The 27,833-nt window shown below is 41.0% G+C and overlaps 1 protein-coding gene and 1 long non-coding RNA gene across 2 annotated transcripts in view; one reads left to right on the forward strand and one right to left on the reverse strand.

Annotated features, from left to right (window-relative positions):
- dip2a (disco-interacting protein 2 homolog A) overlaps window positions 1-27,833 on the forward strand; it is a 153,067-nt gene that overhangs the window by 77,574 nt on the left and 47,660 nt on the right. The window contains exons 2-4 of the mRNA XM_080412215.1: window positions 2,102-2,173; window positions 25,204-25,323; window positions 26,846-26,965. Of these exons, the coding sequence (XP_080268341.1) occupies window positions 2,102-2,173; window positions 25,204-25,323; window positions 26,846-26,965 (312 nt within the window). The remainder of the gene's footprint in view (window positions 1-2,101; window positions 2,174-25,203; window positions 25,324-26,845; window positions 26,966-27,833) is intronic.
- LOC308073849 lies at window positions 11,293-16,568 on the reverse strand. The gene is made up of 5 exons (XR_013932049.1): window positions 16,489-16,568; window positions 15,396-15,457; window positions 14,545-14,636; window positions 13,336-13,419; window positions 11,293-11,629 (listed from the first exon to the last, which is right to left on the reverse strand). It is a non-coding gene; the product is annotated as an uncharacterized lncRNA (long non-coding RNA).

The following is a 27,833-nucleotide window of genomic DNA, read 5'->3' on the forward strand; positions in this document are numbered from 1 at the left end:
ATAATTTGGGGGTCCTTGACATGAAAAAGATTGAGCACCACTGATATAGAAACATAAGTTTTTCAGATAACTGTTGGGATTTAGGAGACATGTAGAATCGGCTTTCAGGTCTCAATGGGTTAAGACCGGGAAGGGAACACATCTGTGTCATTTAAGATTTCTTTGGGGTATTAAAAAATAGCAGATCTACAAGCTCATAGCGCGGCACAAAGTGCTGCGCTATGAGCTTGTAGATCTGCTATTTTGAAAAATCATGAAAAGTTGTGCAAATCTTTGAATATATATATTTGAAGCAAACATTTTTAACTCAAATATTTGCTTCTGGGGATTCTACAAATGTCCTCTAAATCTTTTTTTTTTTTAACATTATTTTGCTATCAGTGGCTCTCAAACTATCCCTCCATCTCAATTATTTTGTTCCAGGGACCCACTACACCCCAGAAGCAGAGATTTGAGTTAAAAAAATATTGTTTCCAAAAATATATGTATTCAAAGATTTGCACCAATTTTCACGATTTTCCAAAAATAGCAGATCTACAAGCTCGTAGCTTGTATATCTGCTATTTTTGAATAGCCAAAGAAATATAAAAATGACACAGATTCTTTCCCAGTTTCAATGGGTTAAATGACTCTGAGACTGAGAGTTTACAAATGTAACGTGACCACATGGACCTGTAAGTTACAAATGGATACTGTTCCTGCAGAAACAGTGTGGGCGTAATCTCGTTGATGTCCGACACAGGATGTTCCATAGAAAATGGGTGATGTCACGTCCTCCATTCCCAAACTTTCCCTAGCTGTTGTGTTGTTAGGGCTGACAAAATATATACACTTAAAAGATGTTTTTATGTTAAATATTTCAAAAGTCTGGCTATTCCCAAAGGAAAGAAACATTTAAAAGTTTGAACGGAGCTTCTTGGTGGAAGTATGTCAGAGTTAGAGCATGCCAAGTCTTTGAGGACAGGATAGAAAATTAAGATAAATGTTGTGTTTCAAATACCCCATGTATATAGGGTTAAAGTGGTTCAACTGCTTTTGATGCTATGAACTTATTTTACTGGGGACCCCCTGGAACCCCCTCAAGGACCCCACTTTGAGAACCACAGCACCAATTAACTCCGAGGAATGTACATGTGTAGCCATGGCGTATAGGCCTGACTCTGGGTTTTGTCTGCTGTACAATAATAATGCTGTATCTCTTGCCCTCTCGCTTTCTATAAACGGCTTCTGCGGAGCAGTTGCAGCGTCTGATGGCTTTGTGTTCTTTGGTTTGCGCGGTATCATCAAGGCTGGCAAGTCAGCCTATCTCTTAACCATGCGTAGTGTAAATATTTGATTCCAATTGAAAGAGGCAGGCTTGAAATAACATGAGGTTAGCCAGCCTTTAACAGACAAACTTTTAATTACGTGTGTGGAGAGACAAGTGAGGCATGGCCTGTTAGGGCTGATGTCAGCGGTATTTTTTTTGCTTGTGGTATATTAGGTTGGGGGGGCTGGGGGGTTCCAAAACCCAGCAGACAAATGAGCTTTTAAATGCCCCTTCCTCAACTGATGCTATCATTGAAGTATTCACTCGAGAGAGAGAGAGAGAGAGAGAGAGAGAGAGAGAGAGAGAGAGAGAGAGAGAGAGAGAGAAGAGAGAGAGAGAGAGAGAGAGAGAGAGAGAGAGAGAGAGAGAGAGAGAGAGAGAGAGAGAGAGAGAGAGAGAGAGAGAGAGAGAGAGAGGAGAGAGAGAGAGAGAGAGAGAGAGAGAGAGAGAGAGAGAGAGAGAGAGAGAGAGAGAGAGAGAGAGAGAGAGAGAGACCTTCTTTTTAGCATGCACTGTGTGTGTGAGCGAGCGAGCGTGTTCATAAGTGTGTGTGCGCACACTTATGATCCTGCGGTTGAGCGCTGATTGTCTGCTGACCCGGTCAGCCCTGGTGCCCCGTGGTGCCAGTGTAACAGGCTTGGCAGTGTGGGTACTGAGGTTCACACACACACAAAACACCACGACACGTCCCATCAGCTAATGACTCATCTCTTTCCCACCCCTCCCTCTCTTTCTCCTCGCTCTCCCCCCTCTCTGTCCCCTCTGTTCCTCTCTGTGTCTGTCTCTGTGCAGGGGACATCACTCAGAAGGGCTATGAGAAGAAAAGAGGCAAACTGTTGGCACCGTTCATCCCACAGATACAAGGTAAGACCCCGACGTTCAGCCTAGGTCCTGCTATAAAAACATAGCCTTGTTAACTGTAGGCTATATATTACCTGAGTAGTAGTACTACCTGTAGCTAGCTACAGACGGTGCCTGTTTGCATAGCGGTTTGCATAATGTCTGTTTCCAATCACAAACGAAAGGAGAGCGCATCGTCTCCTCTAGGCCGTCGAGGCGTGCCGGATTTCAGGCTAGCTAGACGGAAGAGGCATTCAGAGTGTTGAACATTCTAAGTCATATATTGCCATGAAACTGTCATGAAATATCACTCGGGGCGCATCGTTGCGGCTCTGAAGCTACACAGTCCTCTCTGCAGGATGCCAAGACAACTTACCTCATCAGATACATCCTCGGTAGGCGTGTCCTTGACTCCTCCTTTTAAGGTCGGGTTTTAACTGCCGTCCAACGTGTAGGTGTTGAGAGTGTTATATCTATGCCATAGCCCTGTATGGGAATTAGATATATATACACTCCTAATGAAATGATTTCCCTCTATGATGGTGGGGGGGGGGGGGGGAGGGGCTGACGTAATGGAGACCGTAAAAGACAAGGTTGTGGACCGCTGAATGAATCATAACTGGTGCAGATTACTATCTCAAGGTCGCACGTCGCGTCCTGTTTTCCATCTCCACACTTCATTGTGTCCATGTGCAGCTCTAACCCACACAGGACAATCTGGAGTGTTAACTTAACACATCGTGTGCCAGAGGTTTATTAAAATAGGGTACATCTAGTGCCAGCATATCTTCCATCCACTTACGCTGACATGTTGCGTGCTGTAGAAGCCCCGACGAGGACTCGCATGTAAACAAAGCGTGCGTGCGAGACGGTGGAGGGTCCCGACTAACGCCGGGAACAATAATATTTCTAACGCGATCCTCCATTGCAGAGTGATCGCCGATCGAAAACGGCTCACTTCCACCACGTTAAAAAGAAATAGGAATTAAGCTTTTAGTCAAGGAGTTAACATTGGAGTGGACGACTGGAAGCATTTTTTACATGGATCCACATCCGGCCTCTCCTTCTTAGGGACTCCTTGGATGATCCCAAAGTTTCGTTAGAGCGCCCCACGTGGGATTTTTTTTTTCTAAACTAAAATGGTCCAAAACTGTCCGGACCGTTTATGGCACATAACGCATAGCTTCTCAAAAACGGTCCGGACCGTTTTTGGCACTCGATGTGTTAAAGGACGACTTCACCCATTTTCAACCTATGTTCATATAACTGGTCCTCACTAATGCTCATGATAATATGGTGCCATGTTTCTGTACTCCGTCTGTGTCTCAAAGGAGGGCTGTGGACAGTTCAGAAACCCGCCTACCAGTGACATCATCGATCGGGAATGCAAGCTTATAGAAACGGCAGGCTTTCTATTCCTGGAAAGTTTGCTATAATAGAAGCCATTGTTCTTGCATCAATAAAAATCGAATGACATTTTTCAAATCTTTGGAAAATAAAAAGATGCCTTACGACGATGTCACTAGTAGGCGGGTTTCTAAACTGTCCACAGCCCTCCTATGAGAGTATTAGTGAGGACCAATTATACGAAGATAGGTCGAAAATGACTGAAGTCGTCCTTTAACTCTAGTATAAAAATGGCCCCACAATGGCTCCTCCTTTTCTTACAGAGTTGACAGTGTGAGAGAACAGTTGTTCTTAATCATCTGCGTGCGTGTGTGTGTGTGTGTGTGTGTGTGTGTGTGTGTGTGTGTGTGTGTGTGTGTGTGTGTGTGTGTGTGTGTGTGTGTGTGTGTGTGTGTGTGTGTGTGTGTGTGTGTGTGTGTGTGTGTGTGTGTGTGTGTGTGTGTGTGTGTGTGTGTGTGTGTGTGTGTGTGTGTGTGGGGGGGGGGTGCGTGCGTGCGATCCCATTGCAGAGTAGTTGTTTGAATGGCCAGATGAGAGCTTTTAAATCCCAAGCGGTGCTACAGTAGTTACTGTACATCTCTAGTGTGAAGTTTCTGGGCAGCCCCATGCGTCTCCCTGTCTGGTCGCATTATAATCTGTCTGCGTCCTGCGAGGACGCGTGGGCATGGCCTTACGTATATTTATCCATCCATTCAATTGTATTTTTAGCCTCCGGTCAGTCATTCAAGTCGAGCAGGCCCAGTCAGTCCCCGTGGCTGGATTTTAAAGAGTAGGTGGTTTGTGGTGGAGTCCTAGAGAGGAGTTTCTGTCCGTCTAGCTTGCTCCCTTTGCTCCTTCAGTCTCCTCCTGCGCTCCCCCAGACCAGGGTCCTCCGTGGCAAGATGTTTGGGTTTGGCCCGCGCTCAGAAGAACACCAAGCCTCAGTGGAAAAAAATGGAGCCCAATGGTGGACCGCTCACTCCAGGCTTTTCCACTGGAGTTAGCAGGCCTGTTATTTAGCTTGGGCGGATCATATCTTACCCTCCTCTCTCTCTGTCTCTGTCTCTCTTTCTCTCTCTCTCTCTCTCTCTCTCTCTCTCTCTCTCTCTCTCTGGCTTTCTAACTCCCACTTCTGGCCCCTCACGAGTATCTTCTCTATCAGTCAGCCATTGGTTAGAGCCGTTCACTCTGGATCCAAAAAGACCTGAGGAGTGAGTGGAGGTGAACGGACGAGCTACAGAGTGGGGTAAGAGCTCTTCTGTGATGGTGTGACACATCCGTACGCCTGATAAAAAGTGCATGAGGATGTGGTTTGGGTTGGGGGGGGGGGGGTGGTTGGGGGTATTTTGGGATATTTGGTCGGGAGGAAAGTCAAGGATCAGTTTTTTTTTGTCACTCTGCTTTTGGTTCGTCTCATCTCGTTCACATTTTTGTTAAACAAACTGCCACACACACACAGTGGAGTGGTTTGCCCGGTTGATGTTAACCTTTCACTAACAACCCTCTCCTGCGTGTTGTTGAGGGTTTCTTGGCTGCAGGGTTGAAATAGGACCACAGTGGACAGTGGGCTCACAGCTCCATATGGAGTTTCATTAGACGTTTTACTGCCTTATATTTCACCATTGTCTGAAGGCTGCGTTTGAGCCAAGCGTGATAAAAGTTGCGTCGCTGTTCAAAGCCAGACTTGTTTGTTGGATGAATTGGATTATTATTTTCTTCTCTTTGTAATGTAGAGTTTCTGTCACACTGAACAATTGTGAAGAACTAATAATTTCTGGTCCAGGCCTTTAAATACACAGAGAAATGATATACTTCACTGTAGGTATGATTTATACATATGGATTCCAATAGTTTGAAGGTCTGTTTTTAGAGCCTAACCTGTGTGTGTAGATTGCAGGTTCTGTTTCACCTCCTCAGTATGGATAAATGTGTCCCAGCCCTTTAAGAAAGAAATATTTAGTCAAATGGAACCGTTTCGGCTTTATTCTTTCTTTTTTCTCATTTCGACTCACCTTTTCTAAAGTGACCTCTGCATTTATTTCACTATTTTAGACAGAATGTCATGCAAGACAATAGCATAATATTCCTATGACTTCACAATAGGACGGTGGGGTATTATGCAAGTCATTAGACGAGCTTAGTCGTTCTCGAGGTGACAGGCACTGTGCACGTGAGGCACACAGATAAGTGTTGCCATCGGCCAGGTGCTGAAAAATTCCTCAGGATTCCCTGAGAGCCAATTGCAGCCTCTGTTGTGGCAGAGCACAGCGCTGATTGGCTCGCTGCCGCGTGTCTGTGAAGTGTGTTCTCCCCGGCAACCAGACCCGATAGCCTGACTGGTTATAGACCTGTTTTCTCTGGGGGCTTTGGAAAGGCCATTGTGTGACTGGGCCGTTAGAATGACATAAGAGACCAGCACATATTTATGTGGGTGTCCGAGCCCGGGGATGAGCGTGCATGCTGTGAATGTGCATTTGTGTGTAGCCTATATGGTGTGTGTGTGTGTGTGTGTGTGTGTGTGTGTGTGTTTTGAGTGCTCAGGATGATTAATCTCATGTAATGTGTGTCTACATTATGTGTGCATGTTCAGAATTCCAAGAGGTTTATTTGTCACTCACCCCATACAGGTGCAGTGATATGGTGTGACATGCTCCGCAGACTGGGCTATGAATATAATGAAAAGAAAACACGATAATAGGCTAATACAACAAGGTATAATATAACAGTACAAATTTAGCAGGGAGAATAATGCGTACGTGCGCGTGTTGACACATCCTGTCCGTAAATGTCCTTAACCCATTAAGACCTGAGGCAGATTCTACAAAATGTCTTCTAAATCCTAACAGTTCTTTGAAAAAAGAACTGTGTTTCTATATCAGTGGTTCTCAAACGTTTTCATGTCAAGGACCCCCAAAATTATTTGTAATTTGGCCGTGGACCCCCATCTTGTTTTTTTGTTCCAGGGACCCCCAAGAAGCAAAGATTTGAGTTACAAATGTTCGCTTTAAAAATAAGTATATTCAAAGATTTGCACACATTTTCACAATTTTTCAAAAACAGCAGACCTACAAGCTCGCCGCGCTACAAGCTTGTATATCTGCTATTTTTGAATAGCCAAATAAATCTAAAATGACACAGATGCTTTCCAGGTCTTAATGGGTAAAGCCGCGTTGAACGTACGTATCTGTAATAGTGGATTTAGCTAGATAAAGGTATTTAGGTAACGTGATTGTGTCCATTATGTGTGCTGATGAAGACAGTGTTCTTTCATTGAAGATACGGACTGTACAGTAGGTCTATAACTCAGCATTACTGGGTGCACTGCCTCTGTCTAAAAGAGTTGCTGACGGCACAGAGCTCCATGATCCTCACTAAGCTGTCTGTCTGGCTGGCTGGCCGGCCGGCAGGTTCGGTTTGGAGCTGAACCGTGTTGGTCGGGCAGTTTTGTGGGAGGGAATCTGTCCCAAAACGCTTGGGAGACACTTCGTAAGCCAGCGAGGTCAACCAAGGTCAAAAGTCAAAACAGAGGCTAGAAAAAGGAACCTCAAAATCAGTTAAGTCTGGAAAAGCTTCCTGTTTCTTTATGGTTGTTCATTAGCAAAACTGCAACAAGGGAAGAATTAGGAAACACTGAAACGTGATTATTCTAATTCAATTATTATTATTATTGGTTATGTTCATAATATGAAGGACATATCCTGTCATATTATATGTCAGCTGTGATACAGCTGTTTCATCTCCACTGGTCGCTTACTGTACATACTGTAGGACATTGTATTATTTTTGCACCGTGTCGGACCTTTCATTTACAGAGGAAAGCAGGACGCCGGGGATGCATGTTTTTGGTTCATATGTTTACCCAGATCTATTCAAACTACACTAAGAAGCCTTTGAAACTCAAACTTAAACACTCCTTGTGCTCCCACTGACAGGAAACCGCTGTGCAAAGCTGTAGGATATACAGCTGAGCTATAGCATATTGGTACAGTTGTGCCTGCTTCCTGTTCCATTGTGTCTCTGATTGTGTGCGCACACACACACACACACACACACACACACACACACACACACACACACACACACACACACACACACACACGCACACACACACACACACACACACACACACATAAACACACTCCCCCTAGAGAGAAACCCACTTGGGAGCTATTTTTGAACCACGCTGTACGACTGCATTCTCACAGGATCCTCTGCTCAGTTCTCCGCATCTTTCCCTCCTCCCCGAAAATACACCAACACCAAAAGACCTGAAAGGAAACGTGGAGGTGGAAAGCCTGATTTATACTCTGTTGCGCACCGGTGTCGCACACCAAAAATCTATAAGGTGCCTGCCTAAGCTTGTAGATCAGCTATTTTCGGGAGACCAAGTATAAACTAGAAAATATTGTTCCTGAAGAAACCATGTGGGCTCGCTTCAAGCCAGAACATATTAGTATAAAAAGTACAAACTATCAAGATCCCAGGCAGTACTCTCTTTGACTTGGTATCTCTGACTGTGTTGTATGTGTGTGTAGAGTCTAGACTTGACTCCGGTTGATCAGCTGTTTCCATTCTACTAATTGCCATCAGTTGTGTGTGTGTGTGTGTGTGAAATAGCAGATCTACAAGCTCATAGATTCACATTGTAGATTGGCTGTATGTGGTTACTGTAGGTTTTGTATTAATAATAAAATGCTGCTAAAAGTAACTAAAGCTGTCAAATGCTGTAATTGTTGTGGAGTAGAAGTAACAAAAATGGAAAGTGAAGTAGAAGTACCTCAAAATTGTACTGTGCATTGTAAGCACTTGTATAGTACTTGAGTAAATGTACTTAGTAACTTTTCACCACTGAGCAGCCAATGACTGACAGGCTAGACATCACCAGGTGTACTCATTGCTAGAGTGCAGAGGGACATGGGTTGATATTAATGGTCTTAACTCAAAATGTATACATCACACAGCTTAGATCTTTGGATTAAATCAAAGAGCAGACCTGTGCGAACTTGGTGATGTAAAAAACAAAATCTGTAGTGTAAAAATTGCGGCCGCAGTGACTTAACGAAAACATGGGTCATTCCTCCTGTGTCCTTCTCTTTCCCTTCTAGCAAACACCATTAGTGTGTATTGGAAAAGCTGAAAAGACTTTGAGATCCACATGTGCTCTAAAGTGGGATAGCTTCAAAAGTATAAAAGCGAACAAAAGGTTAAACACAGCAATGGAAGTCATAATATACCTCAACACTGCGCAAAAAACCCAAGAATCCCTAGATATCGTTGCCCGAATATTACCAGATATGATGCAAATATGATGATATCCAAATGGGATACTCTCCGAACAGTATTTGAAATATATTTCATGGTCGGAGCATATCAACTACGGATGTGGGACCACTTTTATTCTTGATAGAATATGGAGTGTATCATCCCAGATACTGTATATTACCACATGCCATATTCGGGAAATAATTCTAATCAGTGTCTAAAATATCTCATCAGAAATGGACAGCTGTCATATGTGGAGATGATTCGTTACTCATATCCAATGTCAAGATATGACCACTATCCATATTTGAAGTCCAAACACCAGTTGCAGCTTATGTCAGGATATTGCATTGATACGATCTGTAACCATATTTGAAGTCCAAACACCACTTTCATTTTATGTCAGGATATTGTATCGATACGACCTGTAACCATATTTGAAGTACGACCTGTAACCATATTTGAAGTCCAAACACCACTTGCATTTTATGTCAGGATATTGTATCGATACGACCTGTAACCATATTTGAAGTACGACCTGTAACCATATTTGAAGTCCAAACACCACTTGCATTTTATGTCAGGATATTATATCGATATGACCTGTAACCATATTTGAAGTCCAAACACCACTTGCATTTTATGTCAGGATATTGTATCGATACGACCTGGAACCATATTTGAAGTCCTAACACCACTTGCATTTTATGTCAGGATATTGTATCGATACGACCTGTAACCATATTTGAAGTCCAAACACCACTTGCATATTATGTCAGGATATTGTATTGATACGACCTGTAACCATATTTGAAGTCCAAACACCACTTGCATATTATGTCAGGTTATTGTATTGATACGGCCTGTAACCATGGCCGATCTACTTTGAAGATAAATATTAAGCTAAAAATGACAACAAAAAATCACTTTCAAATGAGCAATATTTATTTTTTAACAGAGCTGGGGCCAAGACATTGATACGATCTGTAACCATATTTGAAGTCCAAACACCACTTTCATTTTATGTCAGGATATTGTATCGATACGACCTGTAACCATATTTGAAGTACGACCTGTAACCATATTTGAAGTCCAAACACCACTTGCATTTTATGTCAGGATATTGTATCGATACGACCTGTAACCATATTTGAAGTACGACCTGTAACCATATTTGAAGTCCAAACACCACTTGCATTTTATGTCAGGATATTATATCGATATGACCTGTAACCATATTTGAAGTCCAAACACCACTTGCATTTTATGTCAGGATATTGTATCGATACGACCTGGAACCATATTTGAAGTCCTAACACCACTTGCATTTTATGTCAGGATATTGTATCGATACGACCTGTAACCATATTTGAAGTCCAAACACCACTTGCATATTATGTCAGGATATTGTATTGATACGACCTGTAACCATATTTGAAGTCCAAACACCACTTGCATATTATGTCAGGTTATTGTATTGATACGGCCTGTAACCATGGCCGATCTACTTTGAAGATAAATATTAAGCTAAAAATGACAACAAAAAATCACTTTCAAATGAGCAATATTTATTTTTTAACAGAGCTGGGGCCAAGACCTCCAAAACACAGACACACCTCAAAACTCTTCTCCACACACACACCTCAAACTCTCCCTCTCTCCACACACGCACTTCCAAACTCCCTCTCCACACAACTAGGAACAAGGTAGGAACGACGGGTCAAGATTGGGCAGAAGTCTCTGGAGAACTGAACTGACTTTTTAAACGGAACGGGGTGTGAGTGATGCTAAAAAAATATTAAAATAAACATCCACACACACACACACACACACACACACACACACACACACACACACACACACACACACACACACACACTATCCTAAACTGTTCACAACTGTACTCCTAAAAACAGTATTAAAATAAAAACATCCACACACACCACCGTTAACTGTGCACAACTGTACTCCGAAGCTTTTGAAAGGGTGCATAAATGTTTCGTGTTCCAGTTCAGTTCCCCATAGCTTTGTTTGATTGGCTCAGCATCAGATTTGAACCAGAAACATAATGACACCTTCACGTGTTTCCAGTCCAAATCTGCCGCTAAGCCAATCAAACAAAGTAAACTGAACTGGAACCATTTATACTCCCTTCCAAAAGCTTAGGAGTCCAGTAGCCTATACACAAATCCACAGAGCTCTGCCCTGTAGGTGGCGCAGCCATTGCTGCGGTGTCAGACTCGGTGTCAGTCAGCTGCAGTCACTGACGTTACTCTTGAGTATTTTACCTGCTTTTTACTAACTTTTACTAACTTTTACTAACACTAACTTTACAAAGATGTATAGTTATTTAGTAATTAAACCAAGCAGGTAAAGAGTAACGTCAACAGACGGACAGAACCGCAACAGCTGCTGACTGAGTCTGACACCGCAGCAATGGCGCGCTACCTACAGGGCAGCGCTCCGTGGATTAGTGTATAACTAAAAGGCTTTACACTCCAGTGTCGCCTTCTTCCTTCTCACTCTCCTGCAGATAGTGATGCTTGCCCTCTGCAGCAGGGGGGTTTGTCTGGTGAAGAGTTCGTAGTTTGTGCGAACACGGTTGGACTTCGGCTCCACACACTTCCTTCGGTTTTCATCCAGGGCAGTTTGACATGAAGCCATTATTTTGGACAGCCGTCCGGCGCGCCACTTTGGTGAAGTTATTTTAAAGGCAGTCTTGTCTTCATCACTCTCTTCATCACTGACAAAGTTCGCGTCCGCACCACTGAGGTAGTCCAAGTCCTCTCTCTCTCCTCCCTTCTGCCCAATCTTGACCCGTTTCTTGAAAAGCTGTGTAACAGATGAGAAGAGGAGGTTAGACTTTTAAAGCGATCAACAAAACTAAATAAGTAAATACAGTATGAGGGTTATATTATGGCTAGCTCTAGTACCGAGCATTAGAAAGTTCTCGCTAACCTCTGGACCAGGAACAGTGCATTTTCCATTGACTGTAAAATGAACAGGTGTACATTATGACAAGGGCTCCCAAGCTTTTCAGGCTGTGACCCCCCTTCATAATATTTGAACTGGGGCCCCCCCACCCTGACAAGCACTTTAGGAATTTTAGGAGTTGAGGCATTACATTTAGTTGACACGGTTCCACAGATAAATGTTGTGAAAATAGCTGATCTACAAACTCACAACTTGAGGACGTCCTCAGAGTTACTACAGGGGGTCCGCCAAATCTTTGTTTGATATGATTTATTTTTTCTACATTAACCACTTGAACCCTAGCATCCCTTTTCTGAGGAGAACTTTAGCCAGAAAAAAGATCAGCAAAAGTTTATCTGAAACACAATTTTATACAATATAGAGGGGGTCCCTGCTTCAACTCTCTCTCAGCTTGGCCTGAAAACGTTGAAGACCCCTGCGTTAAACCGTATGTTGGTTTGTTTACTGTCGAATGAGAAAACAATGTTGCACTAAAGTAATTATCAGGGTACCCCCCAAAATTATTTGGGTCCCCGACCCCCAGTTTGGGAACCATTGAGAGTAGGATCACTACACTTGAGAAAACCTAAGTATGATTTTGATATTCACTGAAACAAGGCAGTTTTATGATGCTGAAAGCCTATTGTCTATGGTGGGAAGCCTTTTATAACCCCACCTTTTGTGTAAAATTCACTTTTTGGCCAGGAAATAAAACGTCCTGACAGAAAAGCTTTGATTCACTCAAGTGTGCCACCGATCTGGACTGGACAATAAAAAAAATGCTATGACAGATCTGTAGAATAGGCTTAAAGGTAGGGTAAGTGATTTGCTTTGGTTAAAATAAGTGTTAAATAGCTCTATATTGTGATAGTACTCATTGCTATAGAGTGTTTGTTCAGTAACAGGAGTCTCCTTGTCTCTCCACCTCTTTATTAAACAGAAAATGCATTTTCGTTTCAGTTCAATTTTATCCAACCAGGACAGAGAACTCAATCTGGATACAGATTAAACAAGTGAAATTGGAAGTGATGACACTAAGAAATGAGCAGACAAAATTGGAACTGGAACACTATACAAATTAAGCTAAAAAAAATTGTACTTTCTCCTGATTGGCTGAGATTTTGACACCTACCAAAACATTTATTTTCTGTTTATTAAAGAGCTGGAGAGACAGGGAGACATCTGTTACTGAAAAAACACTATAGCAATGATTACTATCAGAATATAGTATTTTAACCTTTTAACAAAATACTTTTAGTTTTAACCAAAAAATATCACTTACCCTACCTTTAAGATCAGAAACCCATGTTTTTGTTTTGGCGAGTAGTGAAACTAGTATATTGTTTATTTTTTACTACTAATATAGCTCTGGACCAGAGCTATATTATGGCAGCTACACAACCCAAGCTATAAACATTTGGACTGTATGACCCCTCTGCTTTGTCTCCTCCAGTGTATTTCTCAGTAATTACCACCTCACTGTTATATCCCTTACATAAAAAAGGTAATTGATAATTCACGTGATCAATAAAATGCAACAGTAATAGAGCAGGGCAATAACTCACCCGATCTTTCCTGCTGGTAAGGGTCTTTATCCAGTTCCATCTTCTGAGCGGCTTTGATGTTCTCATAAGCCCTGTTGCAGGCTCCTAGTGAATGAAAATTACAACAAAAATACCAAGTTATGAACTCTAAATGTATTATAGTAAGGCATCTCAAAAGGATAGTGATCACTCAAAGAAATGAGCAGACAAAATGTAAACTGGCAAACAAAATGGGGGTACTCTCCTGATGAACATTTATTTTCTGTTTATTTGAGAGCAAGAAGAGACCCCTGTTATTTAGCAAACACTATAGAAATTACCATTTGAATAGAAAACTAACCTTTTTAACAAAAACAACAATATAACATTTTGCAATATTAGATGGTTAGTGTGCCATCTGTTATCTTTAACACATTGACTGCCAGAGTTTATTCATAATGTACTCACCCCTGTGCCAGCAATTTGCGTGTTTTTTAATTTTTTTGTTTTGTAATTTTTCATTCAAATACATTCTCTGATTGTGTTGTCAAGCACCTACGATTGTTCCACCAGTAGAGAGCAGCACATCCAAACATTGATCACCTCGCTCACCCCCTCCCAAACAGGCCCACGTCATATCCGGTCATTCAAAGGATGTGACGTTTTCGACAATTCCCGGCCCGCTGATCGGCCTGAAAACGACGTGATACACTACGACGATGACTGTTAGTCACCCGGACCAAAGAAAATAGAAGTTGAGCTGTCCGTTTGTCTTTTATACCGTGTGAAAAACCGTGTTTTTCCTTATTCTGGCCGAAAATCACCGGAGAAAAACAACGTGACCCGGAAATGATTTTTTTTTTTTACATCCGGCTCCGGGTGAGTGTGACGTAAGTGGAAAACGAAAGTGTTGATGAGAAATAAACACAGCCATGCGATCACAGATTAAACAATGAAAATTCAAAAGAACGTGTCAACCCGTTCTTAGGAATCCTGGCACTCAAGCGATGGATTTGAAAGAACGTGTTGACGCGATCTTGGCACTGTATGTGTTAACAGTGTCAAATCAACACTAATCTACAATGTAGGTATTTAGCAGACGCTTTTTATCCAGAGCGACTTGCAGTAAGCAAGGTAACGCATACATAGAAAATACCTCACGATCACAGGTAAGCAGCAGGTCATCCAATTGTTAAAATTACAAGCAATTTAAGGACATAAGTCCCCAAATTAACGTGATATCAGACTTACTTCTGACTAGGCTGGTGGTCCACTGGGGCTCTGAGTCGTGAATAGCCTGCATCACAGCCTGGGTCACCACCTCATTGTGAGCAGTACGGAAGCTGTGGAAAATCACACTTTTAAGATACCCCTCATTCAGCATAATATTTTTTTTTTCCTAAAATGTTTATCCCACGATTTTGTAACCCCATTTTTTACACCCAGTGCCAATTGTCTATGTAATCCTGGGCATATGGGGGCGGCCATAGCTGAGTGGTTAGTGAGCCCGCCTAGGGAACCAGCTGGCCCTGGTTGCCCCAGGTTCGATTCCAGGCTATCCCAGCATATGTGCCGATGATATGAAATTTGTCCCTGAGCAAGACTCTTAACCCCAATTGCTCACAGGTTCTCATTGGAAACAAGACCGCAAGGACTTTCATGAACGACCTGTTAAAAGGAATTATCCTTATCCTTACTACCTTCCCTCTGCCAACCTAGGGAGGCCAGGGCCGAGCTCATGCCTCCTTCAATGCATGAGAGCCAACTGACCTTCTTATCACCTGACAGGGGAGAGTTTCCCTGGTTGGACGTAGCGCGTGGAAGGAACACGTTATTCCAACCAGTTCCTTTCCCCTCCATCAGGCGCCCCGGCTGGCCAGGGGGAGGCAGTATAGTGACCAGGATTACTGCATGTTTTTGTGAGGGTATCTACCCTAGGAGACACGGGGAGAACATGCAAACTCCACACAGAGAGGCCCTTTCGCCAACCCCACCTAGGGTATGGGCACTGATATTTTCAGCATAACATGATACAAAAGTGTTATGTTATTTCACAAACAGAGGCATTTCAGAGGTGGGGGGGGGGGGGGGTGGGAACATACCTGTCCTCCGGCTGGACCTGCCATCTCTCTCCGAGGCTTCTATAGATTTAACGGACGGTGGTCTGTAGGGACATTAATACAGTGGTGTCAGTCTAACTGTACTTTTCAGGCCCTGACCCCCCAAAATAATCATATTTGAACTGGGGACCCCCCACCCTGACAAGCACTTGGAATTGTAGGCATTACATTTAGTTTGACTCGGTTCCACAGATAAATATTGTGAAAATATCCGAACTACAAGCTCACAACGCCTAGCACTGCTAGGCGTGAGCTTGTAGATCGGCTGATTTCACAATATTTGCCTATTTTTTACATAATATTTGGCCAATTTGGTATTAAAAGGTCTTAAATTCCTTAAATTGTAACTTTATAAATGTGCAGATACCCTGTATACACTGTATGTTGGTGTGTTTACTGTTGAGTGAGAAAACAATGTTGCACATTAAGCTAATCATCTGGGGACACTGCTCTAGGGTCTAGGCACCTAGCTCTCCTTACGCTTTACTTTGGGATATACTCCATACATCAAAACGGCTCACGATGTGAGCCGTTGTGAGCTTGTAGATCGGCTATCGAGGTATTAAAAGGTCTTAAAAGTCCTTAAATTGTAACTTTATAAATATGCAGGTACCCTGTATACAATTTTACTGTATGTTGGTTTCTTTACTGTCGAGTGAGAAAACAATGTTGCACTAAGGTAATCATCTGGGGACCCTCCAAATCATTTGGGGACCCCCAGTTTGGGAACCATTGCAAGTATGATCACTACACTTGAGTAAACATAAGTATGATTTTGATATTCGCTTAAACAAAGGCAGTTTCATGATGCTGAAAGCCTATTGTCTATGGTGGGAAGCCTCTCAGACCCCCAGATTTTGTGTAAAATCCACTTTTTGGGAAGGAAATAAAATATGTCCACCAGACAGAGAATCTTTGATTCACTCAAGTGTGTTTATTCAAGTCCTGCATCACCCTGTTAGCGTATTTCTCAGTAATGACCACCTCACTGTTAATTATCCCTTACATAAAAAGGCAATTGATAATACACGTGATCAATCAAATGCAACAGTAATAGAGCAGGGCAATAACTCACCCGATCTGTCCTGCTGGTAAGGGTCTTCGTCTTTTTTATGTCCTCCGGTCCCGTCCAGCTCCATCTTTTCACTGCCTCCTAGTGAATGAAAATTACAACACAAATACCATGTTATGAACTCTAAGTGTATTATATTAAGACATCTCAAAAGGATAGTATTAGTGATCACTCAAAATGCAAACTAAATGGGAGTACTCTCCTGATGATGAAATGTATTTTGTTTATTTGAGAGCTAGAAGAGACAGGGAGACTCCTGTTATTTAGCAAACACTATAGAAATGATTACCATTTGAATAGCAAACTAACCTTTAAAAAAAAAGGGGGAAAAAAGAAAAAAATCACTTACACCAATATTACATTTTGCAATATTAGATGGTCAGTGTGCCATCTGTCATCTTTAACCGTGTCAAATCAACACTAATGAACAATGTAGGCATTTAGCAGACGCTTTGTATCCAGAGCGACTTACATTAAGCAAGGTTATCACATACATGCAGAGAGACAGTGTAGTGCCTCAGTAAAGTAGGATCACAGGTAAGCCAGGTCATCAAATTGTTAAAATCACAACCAATTTAAGGTCATATTACTACTCAGATTAACAGCCTGATATAAAACTTACTTTGGAGTTGGTGGAGGCTCAACTTTGGTGTCTGAAATCCTCTATTGTCTGGATCACAGCAGTTGTAACCTCCTCCTTATGAAGCGTTCGGAAGCTGAAGACAGACACACACACACACACACACACACACACACACACACACACACACACACACACACACACACACACACACACACACACACACACACACACACACACACACACACACACACACACAACAGATGCATTTAAAAACCAAGACCAGACCAAGGCATGTATGAATACAGTGGTGTCCAAGGCAATTATGTGCTGTGGAAGGCAGATAATGTTAATTATAATTGGATGCTTGGTCAAACATATCAATAATAATTTAGAAACAAATATAGTCTGTGAAAGCCAGACAATCAGAGATCTCTGCCTACTGACATGTCTGTGGTCATCTAAATTCAAAATGGTCACCATTATGTTAAATATATGGACTCAAGGCAGACTGTCTCACGATTATAAACATTTTGATATTGACCATTTGAGTACATACTGTACAGCTACCTTCACCAGTGGAATGCAAGTATGGATTACAATTGTAAATACTAGTAGCCCACCAATTTGGAATGAGTAAAATGATTTTTCTCAAAATCTGCTGCCTTTTAAAATGTACATGTTTTGGGGGGTCTTTTTTGGATTGAGATGGTCCAGGGGCTGGGTCTGGCCCCCAGGCCCATGTAAAGACTACGCAATAAAGAGTGTATGAATGGTACCAATAAATGGACTCAATTACGCCCCATCTTAGGTGTGCGCTGGTGTCACACAAAAATAGCTGATCTACAAGTGATGCAACACATTGTGAGCTTGTAGACCAGCCATTTTTAATACAGGCACCTTGTGCAACAAAGTATAAACCAGGCTTTATGGTTCATTTGTATCTCTGAGTTAAATTGTGTATCAACGCGTTAATCTTTGTATACAGTCAAATAAATTATTATGACATGACATCACAGAAATGTAACAGATGCCTGTTAAGTTGCACTGACAAGACTATTCATTCATATTCACACTTGATAGTGTAAATATACTCATAGTATTGACAGTAGCAATAATCTACTGAGTCATTATATTCACTGCTGATGGTTTAACACAGCCACAATTGGCACAGTGTACAGTAGGCTACAATAATTTAGATTACATTAGTAAAGGTCAATTGTAATGGTATTTGCCTTATTTTCTCACTGTTTGCATTTGCCCAGATTATTACTATCTCTATTAATTACCTGTCTCTGCACCAAAAGGTAGACACAAACAAGAAATAGCATAAGAGATTGGATGACAGCTCATTTTGGTTAAAGGTAGGGTAAGTGATATTTTTGGGTTAAAACAAACAATTTTTAAGGTTAAAGTACTATATTGTGATAGTAATCATTGGTACTGTATAGCAGGGGTCTTCAACAGGGGGTCCTCAGAGTTACTACAGGGGGGCCAACACATGTTTGTGTGATAGGAACTTTTTTTTTTAACCTGTTGAAACCTAGAATTCCTTTTCTGAGGGGAACATTAGCCAAAAATAGCAGATCTACAAGCTTGTAGATCGGCATTTCGGTTTGGTTAACAGTTACTGAACAAAATCTCTATAGCAATGATTACTGTCACACAATATAGAGCTACTTAACACTGTTACTGAACAAACACTATAGCTACTATCACAATATAGAGCTATTTAACACTGTTACTGAACAAACACTCTATAGCAATGAGTACTATCACAATATAGAGCTATTTAACACTGTTACTGAACAAACACTCTATAGCAATGAGTACTATCACAATATAGAGCTACTTAACACTGTTACTGAACAAACACTATAGCTACTATCACAATATAGAGCTATTTAACACTGTTACTGAACAAACACTCTATAGCAATGAGTACTATCACAATATAGAGCTATTTAACACTTATTTTAACCAAAGAAAATCCCTTCCCCTATGCCTTTAATTAAGTAAAAATACACGGTAGATTATCAAAGTGGGGTCCAGGGAGGGACCACCAGAGGTTTCTGAGGGGGTTCCCTAGCTATATTAGTTAATATAGCATGAAAAAAACAGTTTAACCACCCTATTACATCAGCTATTTGAAAATAGCAGATCTACAAGCTCAGGTTGCAAATATTTTCAGAAGGGGGTCTGCAGCCAAATAGCCTCTATTTTGGATTTGGGGGTCCTTGACATGAAGGACCACTGCATTTTCATGAGAAAATATAAAAGCTGTGCATTACCTGTAATATTATCTCACTGCTCCAACCTCTGTGACTGTGCATGCCAAAAGTCTCCAAAAGTCTCCACAAATATATCAGCAGCTTGTAGAAACTTACTTTCTTGTCCAACAGTCTTTTAGTGCCTTTATTTCAGTTCGTTTTAACCTAAATCACTTCAGCTATCACAGAGCCTGCATCCTGCATGAGAGTTACTGACTGCGCGCACTCAGAGTTCATTCAAGGTTCACTGCTGCTCCAATGAGTCAAGAGCCAATAGCTGCCTGCAACGTCATGGCACTTTAGCACACAGCCAATCGCATTTCGTTTTTTCAAACTGAAATTTGGCGGGCATGCACCCACAAAGCAACAGACGTCTGCAATGCATTGTGGGACTTGTAGTTAATTTTGGAAGTGCTTTCCATTGACACGCTGTATGTGTCGTTTTTTTCAGAAACTACAACATGGCGTCTACATTCATTCACTGTTGATATGCAATATATTCAGTTAGTTTGGGCATTAAAATGTGTTTAAATCAGATTTCATTACAGCTGATTATTTGCTTATATAACCTGTCAATGAATATATGATGTCTGTTGTATGATGTCGTTTTTTTAAACTTATTTCAAGCATGATTATTTGTGTGATGAATACAGTAAATTATGTTTAATATCTGGTTGCCATATATTGTTCCAATTTTTTAAAGTATTTTACCCATATTTGCATATTTATTTAAAAGGATTTTTTTTTTTTTTCTGTGCCACTTTTCCCCAAAACAAGTGTATGTTGGGCTGATATATACACTGTAACAAGTTCTGTCACATCTATAATGTGAATTGTAGTTTTTTCATTACATTAATATATTCCGCATGTGTGTGTGTGTGCGTGTGCGTGCGTGCGTTTATCATTAAATGGGTGATAATTGCCCCCATTTCCATAGTCCCCCATAGATGTTTAACAATGACCATACCTGACAGCTGAGGTCAAGACCTTTGCATAGTCAACAGTTTGCCATATGTATACAAGCCTTTAATCATGGAGTCTGGGTTCAAGACCCGAGGTCATTATTTCAAAGCAGTATGCTGCTGTATACTTTGTGCAACAAAATAACACCTTGTACAAGCGGCATGCACCTATTTTGTATGTTTGAAGAGCATCATACTGTGTACTCAACCACTGTATGTGTTTTGTGTACACACACTGTCTGTCTGTCTGTCTGTCTGTCTGTCTGTCTGTCTGTCTGTCTGTCTGTCTGTCTGTGTCTGTCTGTCTGTCTGTCTGTCTGTCTCGCCATTGCAGTCCCGAGTTTAGGCCTGCATTGGGGATTGTGTTCCATTACTCCCCCCACTAGAGGAATATAGGCCTATCCCTACTTGTCCTCTCAGTTTCTATCATTTCAGAATAGATACACTAGCCCTCCTATTTAGGATACAAAGCTAGTGTCCTCATGGAACTTATCAAGGAACTTTGATGTTCTTGCTAGAGGCCTTGATCACTTAGCATGGTCCTTACCAAGAGAGGGCCATAGACTCACTGATTATACTGGTCTCGTTCACGTCCAAGATGATTAACTGAATGCTTACACTTACCTAATACCTACCATTAAATTCAAGAGAAACGCTGATAGAGTCCAATGTATGCCTTGATCAACATTCAGACTTCCCTAAATATAATGACAGCTTGCTGTCCCATAGCCAATTCAACTGCATACTTTCTGGGGGTCTTTACCCAGAGATGTTCTGTTTTTATCCAGTTACCAGCAAAGCAGAATCATTTGCAATGCATACAGAAATAAGGACATGTACAAGCTTGCTGCCTCTGTGTTGTTTATGAAAGGTAAAAACAACAGATCTGCATGCTTAGCTTCCCTGGTAAGGATCCTTTGGCTCTGTGAGCCCCATCCCATTTTGACCCTACCTGTGAGACAGACTGTATCCACTTAAAGCTCTTGAGCTCGACCCATTGCATAACTTATACATCAGTTAAATATTTTACATAATATGAACCCAAGATAATTGTGACACACAAAGATATGCCATAGATGTAATCAGTACAGTACTAGTCCATACCCGGGGATGTGAGCACTGAAAGTATTTGCAGACTTTGGGTTATGCACTGCGTACACAGTATGCTTAGATCAACTAGGAGAGGAGGTTTCTCATTTGATCATGGCTGTGTGTAACAACTTGTCATTTACCTGACATTGAGTAGTCTTTACCATAACCTGACATTTCCAGACCAAAGGTCATATTTGGAACGCATATATGACACAAATAAGATGTAGCTGGAATCCTAGTATAATATACTGTCCTCTGTAGGATACTGGGTCTATATTTGACTAGATATCATATGGCACATATCAACAAAACTCATTTGCATCAGCATTGGTCCGTATTCTGTAGAGAATCCAAGGAAATATACATTGTTATAAGTTAAGGATTCTGGACCTTTTCACTTAGTGATATGCTATGGATACTGTCAGTATTCTACACAAATTAATACGAATATCTTAATATTTTTGTATCAAAACATAATATGACAAGAATAACATATGTGTCATATGAAAAGGTTTTATATACCTCCCAAAGTCATATATTGAGTCAATATTTTATCAAATGTGGAGCCTACCGACAAAACTTCAAATATGTTCCAGAAATTATCCATATTCTCAAGATAATCAAGAAAATAGAAATCACCAGATTAAGATGTAGCTGGTATTTTGACATAATATATGTCCTCATGATGTATGTTGGGTTCACATTTGACCAGATACTCAGGATAAGTATCGGAAATGGTCCGTATTCTACAGAAAATCTAATGATATTTCTGGATAAATATTTTGGGATTTCACCTGGTAAAAATTACCAGATTCTGTCCATTTTCATGACCTATCAATATCAGGTAAAACTCTCACCCAAAACAGGCCCAATGGCAACATCTTTGGTATTATGTTATGACAAAGGGTGATGATATATGCTACAGATATTGCCATTATTCTACTCAAAATAGGGTATCAATATATTCCGGTATACTTAATTCTCTAGTGGCTCCAGAGTCAAGATATGACTTTAAGTGATATGAGCTTAACATAGACTGTATTTGTGACACATTCAGATATGCCATAGATTTGATCCGTATTCTAGAAAAAAAAATTTGCTCAGATATGTCCAGATAGGATATAAGGTGATATTTGGAACACACAGATGACACAAATAAGATGTAGCTGGTATCCTTATATAATATATGTCCTCATGAGGTATCTTGGGTTCATATTTGGCCAAATATGGCATATCAATAAACTCAGGATATGTATCAGAAATGTTCTGTATTCTACATAAAATCCAGTGACGTAGCCAATGAGATATTTTCGGATTCTGGCTCAATTTCCCCAGTATAAATCACCAGATTCTGTCAATTTTCATGACCTATCAATATCAGGTAAATATCTCACCCAAAACAGGCCCAATGGCAAAATCTTTGGTATTATGTTATATATGACAAAGGGTGATGATATATGCTACAGATATTGCCATTATTCTACTCAAAATAGGGTATCAATATATTCCGGTATACTTAATTCTCTAGTGGCTCCAGAGTCAAGATATGACTTTAAGTGATATGAGCTTAACATAGACTGTATTTGTGACACATTCAGATATGCCATAGATTTGATCCGTATTCTAGAAAAAAATGTGTGCTCAGATATGTCCAGATAGGACATAAGGTGATATTTGGAACACACAGATGACACAAATAAGATGTAGCTGGTATCCTTATATAATATATGTCCTCATGATGTATATTGGGTTCATATTTGACCAAATATGGCATATCAATAAACTCAGGATATGTATCAGAAATGTTCTGTATTCTACATAAAATCCAGTGACGTATCCAATGAGATATTTTCGGATTCAGGCCCTTTTTGCCCAGTATAAATCACCAGATTCTGTCCATTTTCATGACCTATCTATATCAGTTAAATATCTCACCCAAAACAGGTCCAATGGCAATATCTGTAGTAAATATGTTTTATATGACAAAAGATGATGATATATGCTACAGATATTGCCATTATTCTACTCGAAATAGGGTGTCATTATATTACTATATACTGCGTTACGTCATATTCATACATTGTGTATGACAAGCAGATGAATATTTCATCCATATTTGTATGAATATGGCTTATGTCAACAAAACTTTCAATATGCATCGGAAATGGTCTGTATTCTTTAGTGGTTCCAGAGTAAAGATATGACTTTAAGTGATATATGAACTCAATATCTGACACATCCAGATATGCCATAGACTTAATCAGTATTCTAGAAGAATATTGTGAACAGATATATCCAGATATGATCTAAGGTCATTTACGGAACACATACATGACAAAATTAAAATGTTGCTCATATCCTAGTACAATATATTATCTTCATGATGTATATTAGGTTAATATTTGCCCAGATATGTTGCATATCAACAAAACTCAGGATATGCATCAGAAATGTCCGTATTCTAGCGAGAATCAAAAAACTGATATTTGGGGATTCTGGCTCTTTTCGCCCAGTGCAATCTTTTAAAGTTTAAATGGAGTCTGTAAGTTAAAACATGCTGAAGTAACATGATTGCAAACAAGTGAAAGAAAAAGTGGTTTTCAGTTGAAATAACATTGACTTTCCCATAGACTTTTTGGGGTGTTTAAAGTTAAATATGAAACATTTCAAAGTGAGCATACGTGTCCACAGTAAGCTGGAGTTTTTTACAGTTTGAATGGAGTTTCTAAGTGAAAGTATGTCGGAGTTTTGAGGAGAATATAGTTTATAATATACAAGTAAGACGCGCGAACGCTGGAAGCGAACGCAGCTCGAAAATATTGTGTATTTACGGACTTGGAATCCGTGTTATTTGACTGTGTGTGTGTGTGTGTGTGTGTGTGTGTGTGTGTGTGTGTGTGTGTGTGTGTGTGTGTGTGTGTGTGTGTGTGTGTGTGTGTGTGTGTGTGTGTGTGTGTGTGTGTGTGTGTGTGTGTGTGTGTGTGGGGGGCAGGCTGGTGTGCATTGTCTAAATTCCTGCACTCTGGCGCACTCTGGAGGCTGCTTACAGGCAGTGCACGCATGTGAGTCACATGGGGCCATGTGAGCCAATGAGAGCATGAACACAGACAGAATCGCAGACACACAGACACACAGACAGACACACACACACACACAACCTGAGCAGGGTTACATAGTAAGCTCCACTTGGTCGGAGGCGCGCCTCCTTCCGCGTTCGCAATAAATAGTGAGGATAACTATTGTGTGCTCGCTGCTGCTGCTGCAAACAATCATCTGTTGACAGTCCTCAGACTGCAGCAGGCGCACGTCTCCCCTCTGATACAAACTACTCGGGAAAGTTGAAATGAATGAATACCGGATGAGCTGCGTCAGGCGGTGGGGGGGGGGCAGTCTGAAGGGGGTCATTTTAGAACGTTCTAGTCAAAGATGCCATCCGTTAGATTTTTGAGGGTCCCTAATCATGTTCTCTGTGTGATTGACAAACACTTTGTGTGTCTGTACTTTGTAGGCTTCAAAGCTGCTGAAAATTTACATCAAATGGCATCTTTTTGTACCCCATGAGCACACACACACACACACGCACACACACACACACACACACACACACACACACACACACACACACACACACACACACACACACACACACACACACACACACACACACACACACACACACACACACACACACACACACACACACACACACACACGCACCGTGAGACGAAGATGGGATTCATGCCTAAAGTAAGTGATTCACGATGCCAGCGCATAGCCTAACCAGGCTCCTGTCTGTATTCTGGTCTCTCTGCAGGTGTAGATCCCTCTCTCCAGATTGACAATAGGATCCAGGCGTCTTCCCAAGCAGCCCTGCCAGGCACCAAACACATCAAGTCCCGGGCCGCCAACACCCGGGATGAGCGCTTCAGATCTGGTAATCTCCATGTCCATGATTTCGAAACACCTGCTGCAGGCCAGGGTTGCCAGATCTGCTTGTTATAATTTCCCCCGCAAGATTTTATTTGAAAATAGCCGATCTACAAGCTCACAACGCGTCGCATCGCGACGCGTTGTGAGCTTGTAGATCTGCTATTTTCAAATAGCTGATGTATATGTTAAAGTGCTCATGTGGCCCATAGTCGCTTCTTTTGGGCTGGTTTTCCTAGACCTGGTTGCTTGTTTCTCTCACAGAATCTGGCAACACTGGCTGCAGCGCTGCTGTTTAGTGATGTTGTGTGTGTGTGTGTGTGTTTCCAGGGAACATACTGTAGGTCTGTAGAGGATGCTGTTTCCCTCTTCATTCACTCCCTCCTGCATCACGTAGATAGATACCAGTGCTACCCACGCACGTGTCCCGTTTATTGATTTTAGCTCCGCCCCCTGTGACATGATTTATTTTGTATTTTTGGAGAAACAAATATTTCACCCCATCTATTGGGAGCTCGGGGTCCTTAAAGTAAATAATGATAATATATCCCATTCCTCCAAATAACTGTCATAGTAGTAACGTTTTCAGGGGTCTATCCTGGGTGTCAACAGGTCCATGTGTAACAGGATCTTTTGGCTTTTTGACCAATAGATCTCCAAGCAGTCAGCAACAACATGTCCATTTGCTTTGGTGTATTCACATGAGAAGTGCAGCGCGACCCCGCTGCCCGTCTATGCCCGTATAGGAAAAGTCCTATAGAGTGTTCACACATTCTCGATACTGTTCAGCTGATGACAGGAAGGAGCTTGCTTGCTTGCCAATTATCTGTGATATACACTATATAACATCCACGTCCGTTTTTATTGTTTTGTTTTGTTTTATGTGTTTATTAGAGTATTCAGTGGTGGAAAAAGTACTCAGTTGTTTTACTTAAGTAAAAGTATCAATACTGCAATGTAGAAATACTCTGTTACAAGTAAATGTCCGGAATTAAACATTTACTTGAGTAAAAGTACAAAAGTATTGGTATCAAAAATAAATATACTTAAAGTACCAAAGTAAAAGTACTCATTATGCAGAATGTCCCATTTCACAAGTTTTCAAATGTATAAGAATCTTTTGAAAATAACAGATCTACAAGCTCACAATGTGACTCATTGTGAGCTTGTAGATCGTCTATTTTCAAAAGATTCTTATACATTTGAAGTGGGTAATATATGTTTCGTAATAATAATCAAAAAGTACAATATTTGCCTCTGAGATGTAGACTAGTGGAGTAAAAGTATTGGAAATTGGAAATACTCAAGTAAAGTACAAATACCTCAAAATTGTACTTAAGTTAACCCTAAGTACAGTACATAAGTAAATGTACTTAGTTACTTTCCACCACTGAGAGTATTTGTACATGTTCATGATAATGTGTATTTGTATTGTATTGTTTTGTCTACCCCGAGCACACGCCAAGACAAATGCCACTCAATGTTTCATTGGAACGGTAATCAATTATGGCATCTTGACTCTCCCTCAGATTTGCACACAGAAGCTGTCCAAGCGGCGCTCGCCAAGTACAAAGAGAGGAAGATGCCCATGCCGTCCAAGAGACGCTCCGTGCTCGTTCAGTCCTCCGTAGAGGCATGCACGCCCCCAGGTGAGTTCAGCGCTCCGCAATTACCCAAAATGCACCTGAGCCAGAGGGTGCTCCGGGGTAGAAATACACGTGCAAACAAACACTGTGCAGTGTGCGTGAATAAATACACACAGAGTCACACAGAAACAGACACACAAGCGCTGTTTACACACGGTGGACTGGGTTGTTTACATGCGTTCCAGTGAGCAGGGATGTGTAGGCTACTGACCAGTGGTGTAAGTACATTTACTCAAGTACTGTACTTAAGTACAATTTTGAGGTATTTGTACTTTACTTGAGTATTTCCAATACTTTTACTTCTACTCCACTACATCTCAGAGGCAAATATTGTACTTTTACTCCACTGCAATTATTTGAAAACTTGAGTTACTAGTTACTTTTCGGATATAAATTATGATATTAGGAAACATACTTTAACCACTTTAGCCCTATTTTATACCCAGGCTATTTGAAAATAGCCGATCTACAAGCTCACAACGCGTCGCGATGCGACGCGTTGTGAGCTTGTAGATCTGCTATTTTCAAATATTTTAGTACTTTTACTTTTGGTACTTTAAGTACATTTTGATGCCAGTACTTTTGTACTTTTACTCAAGTACATTTTAAAATTCTGGACTTTTACTTGTAACGGAGTATTTTTTATATTGCAGTATTGGTACTTTTACTTAAATAAAACATTTGAGTACTTTTTTTCCACCACTGATAAATACACACAGAATCAAAACAGAAACAAGACACACAAACGCTGTTTACACGACCGGCGTTGTTTACATGCGTTCCAGTGAGCAGGGATGTGTTGTGTAGGCCGCTGACGCTCTTATTGTGTCCAGCGGTCTAAAATCTGAGATGACATTTGCAAAGCATCGGT

Source organism: Gymnoscopelus braueri (genome assembly GCF_963280865.1).
Source record: "Gymnoscopelus braueri genome assembly, chromosome: 18".
Taxonomy (NCBI): domain Eukaryota; kingdom Metazoa; phylum Chordata; class Actinopteri; order Myctophiformes; family Myctophidae; genus Gymnoscopelus; species Gymnoscopelus braueri.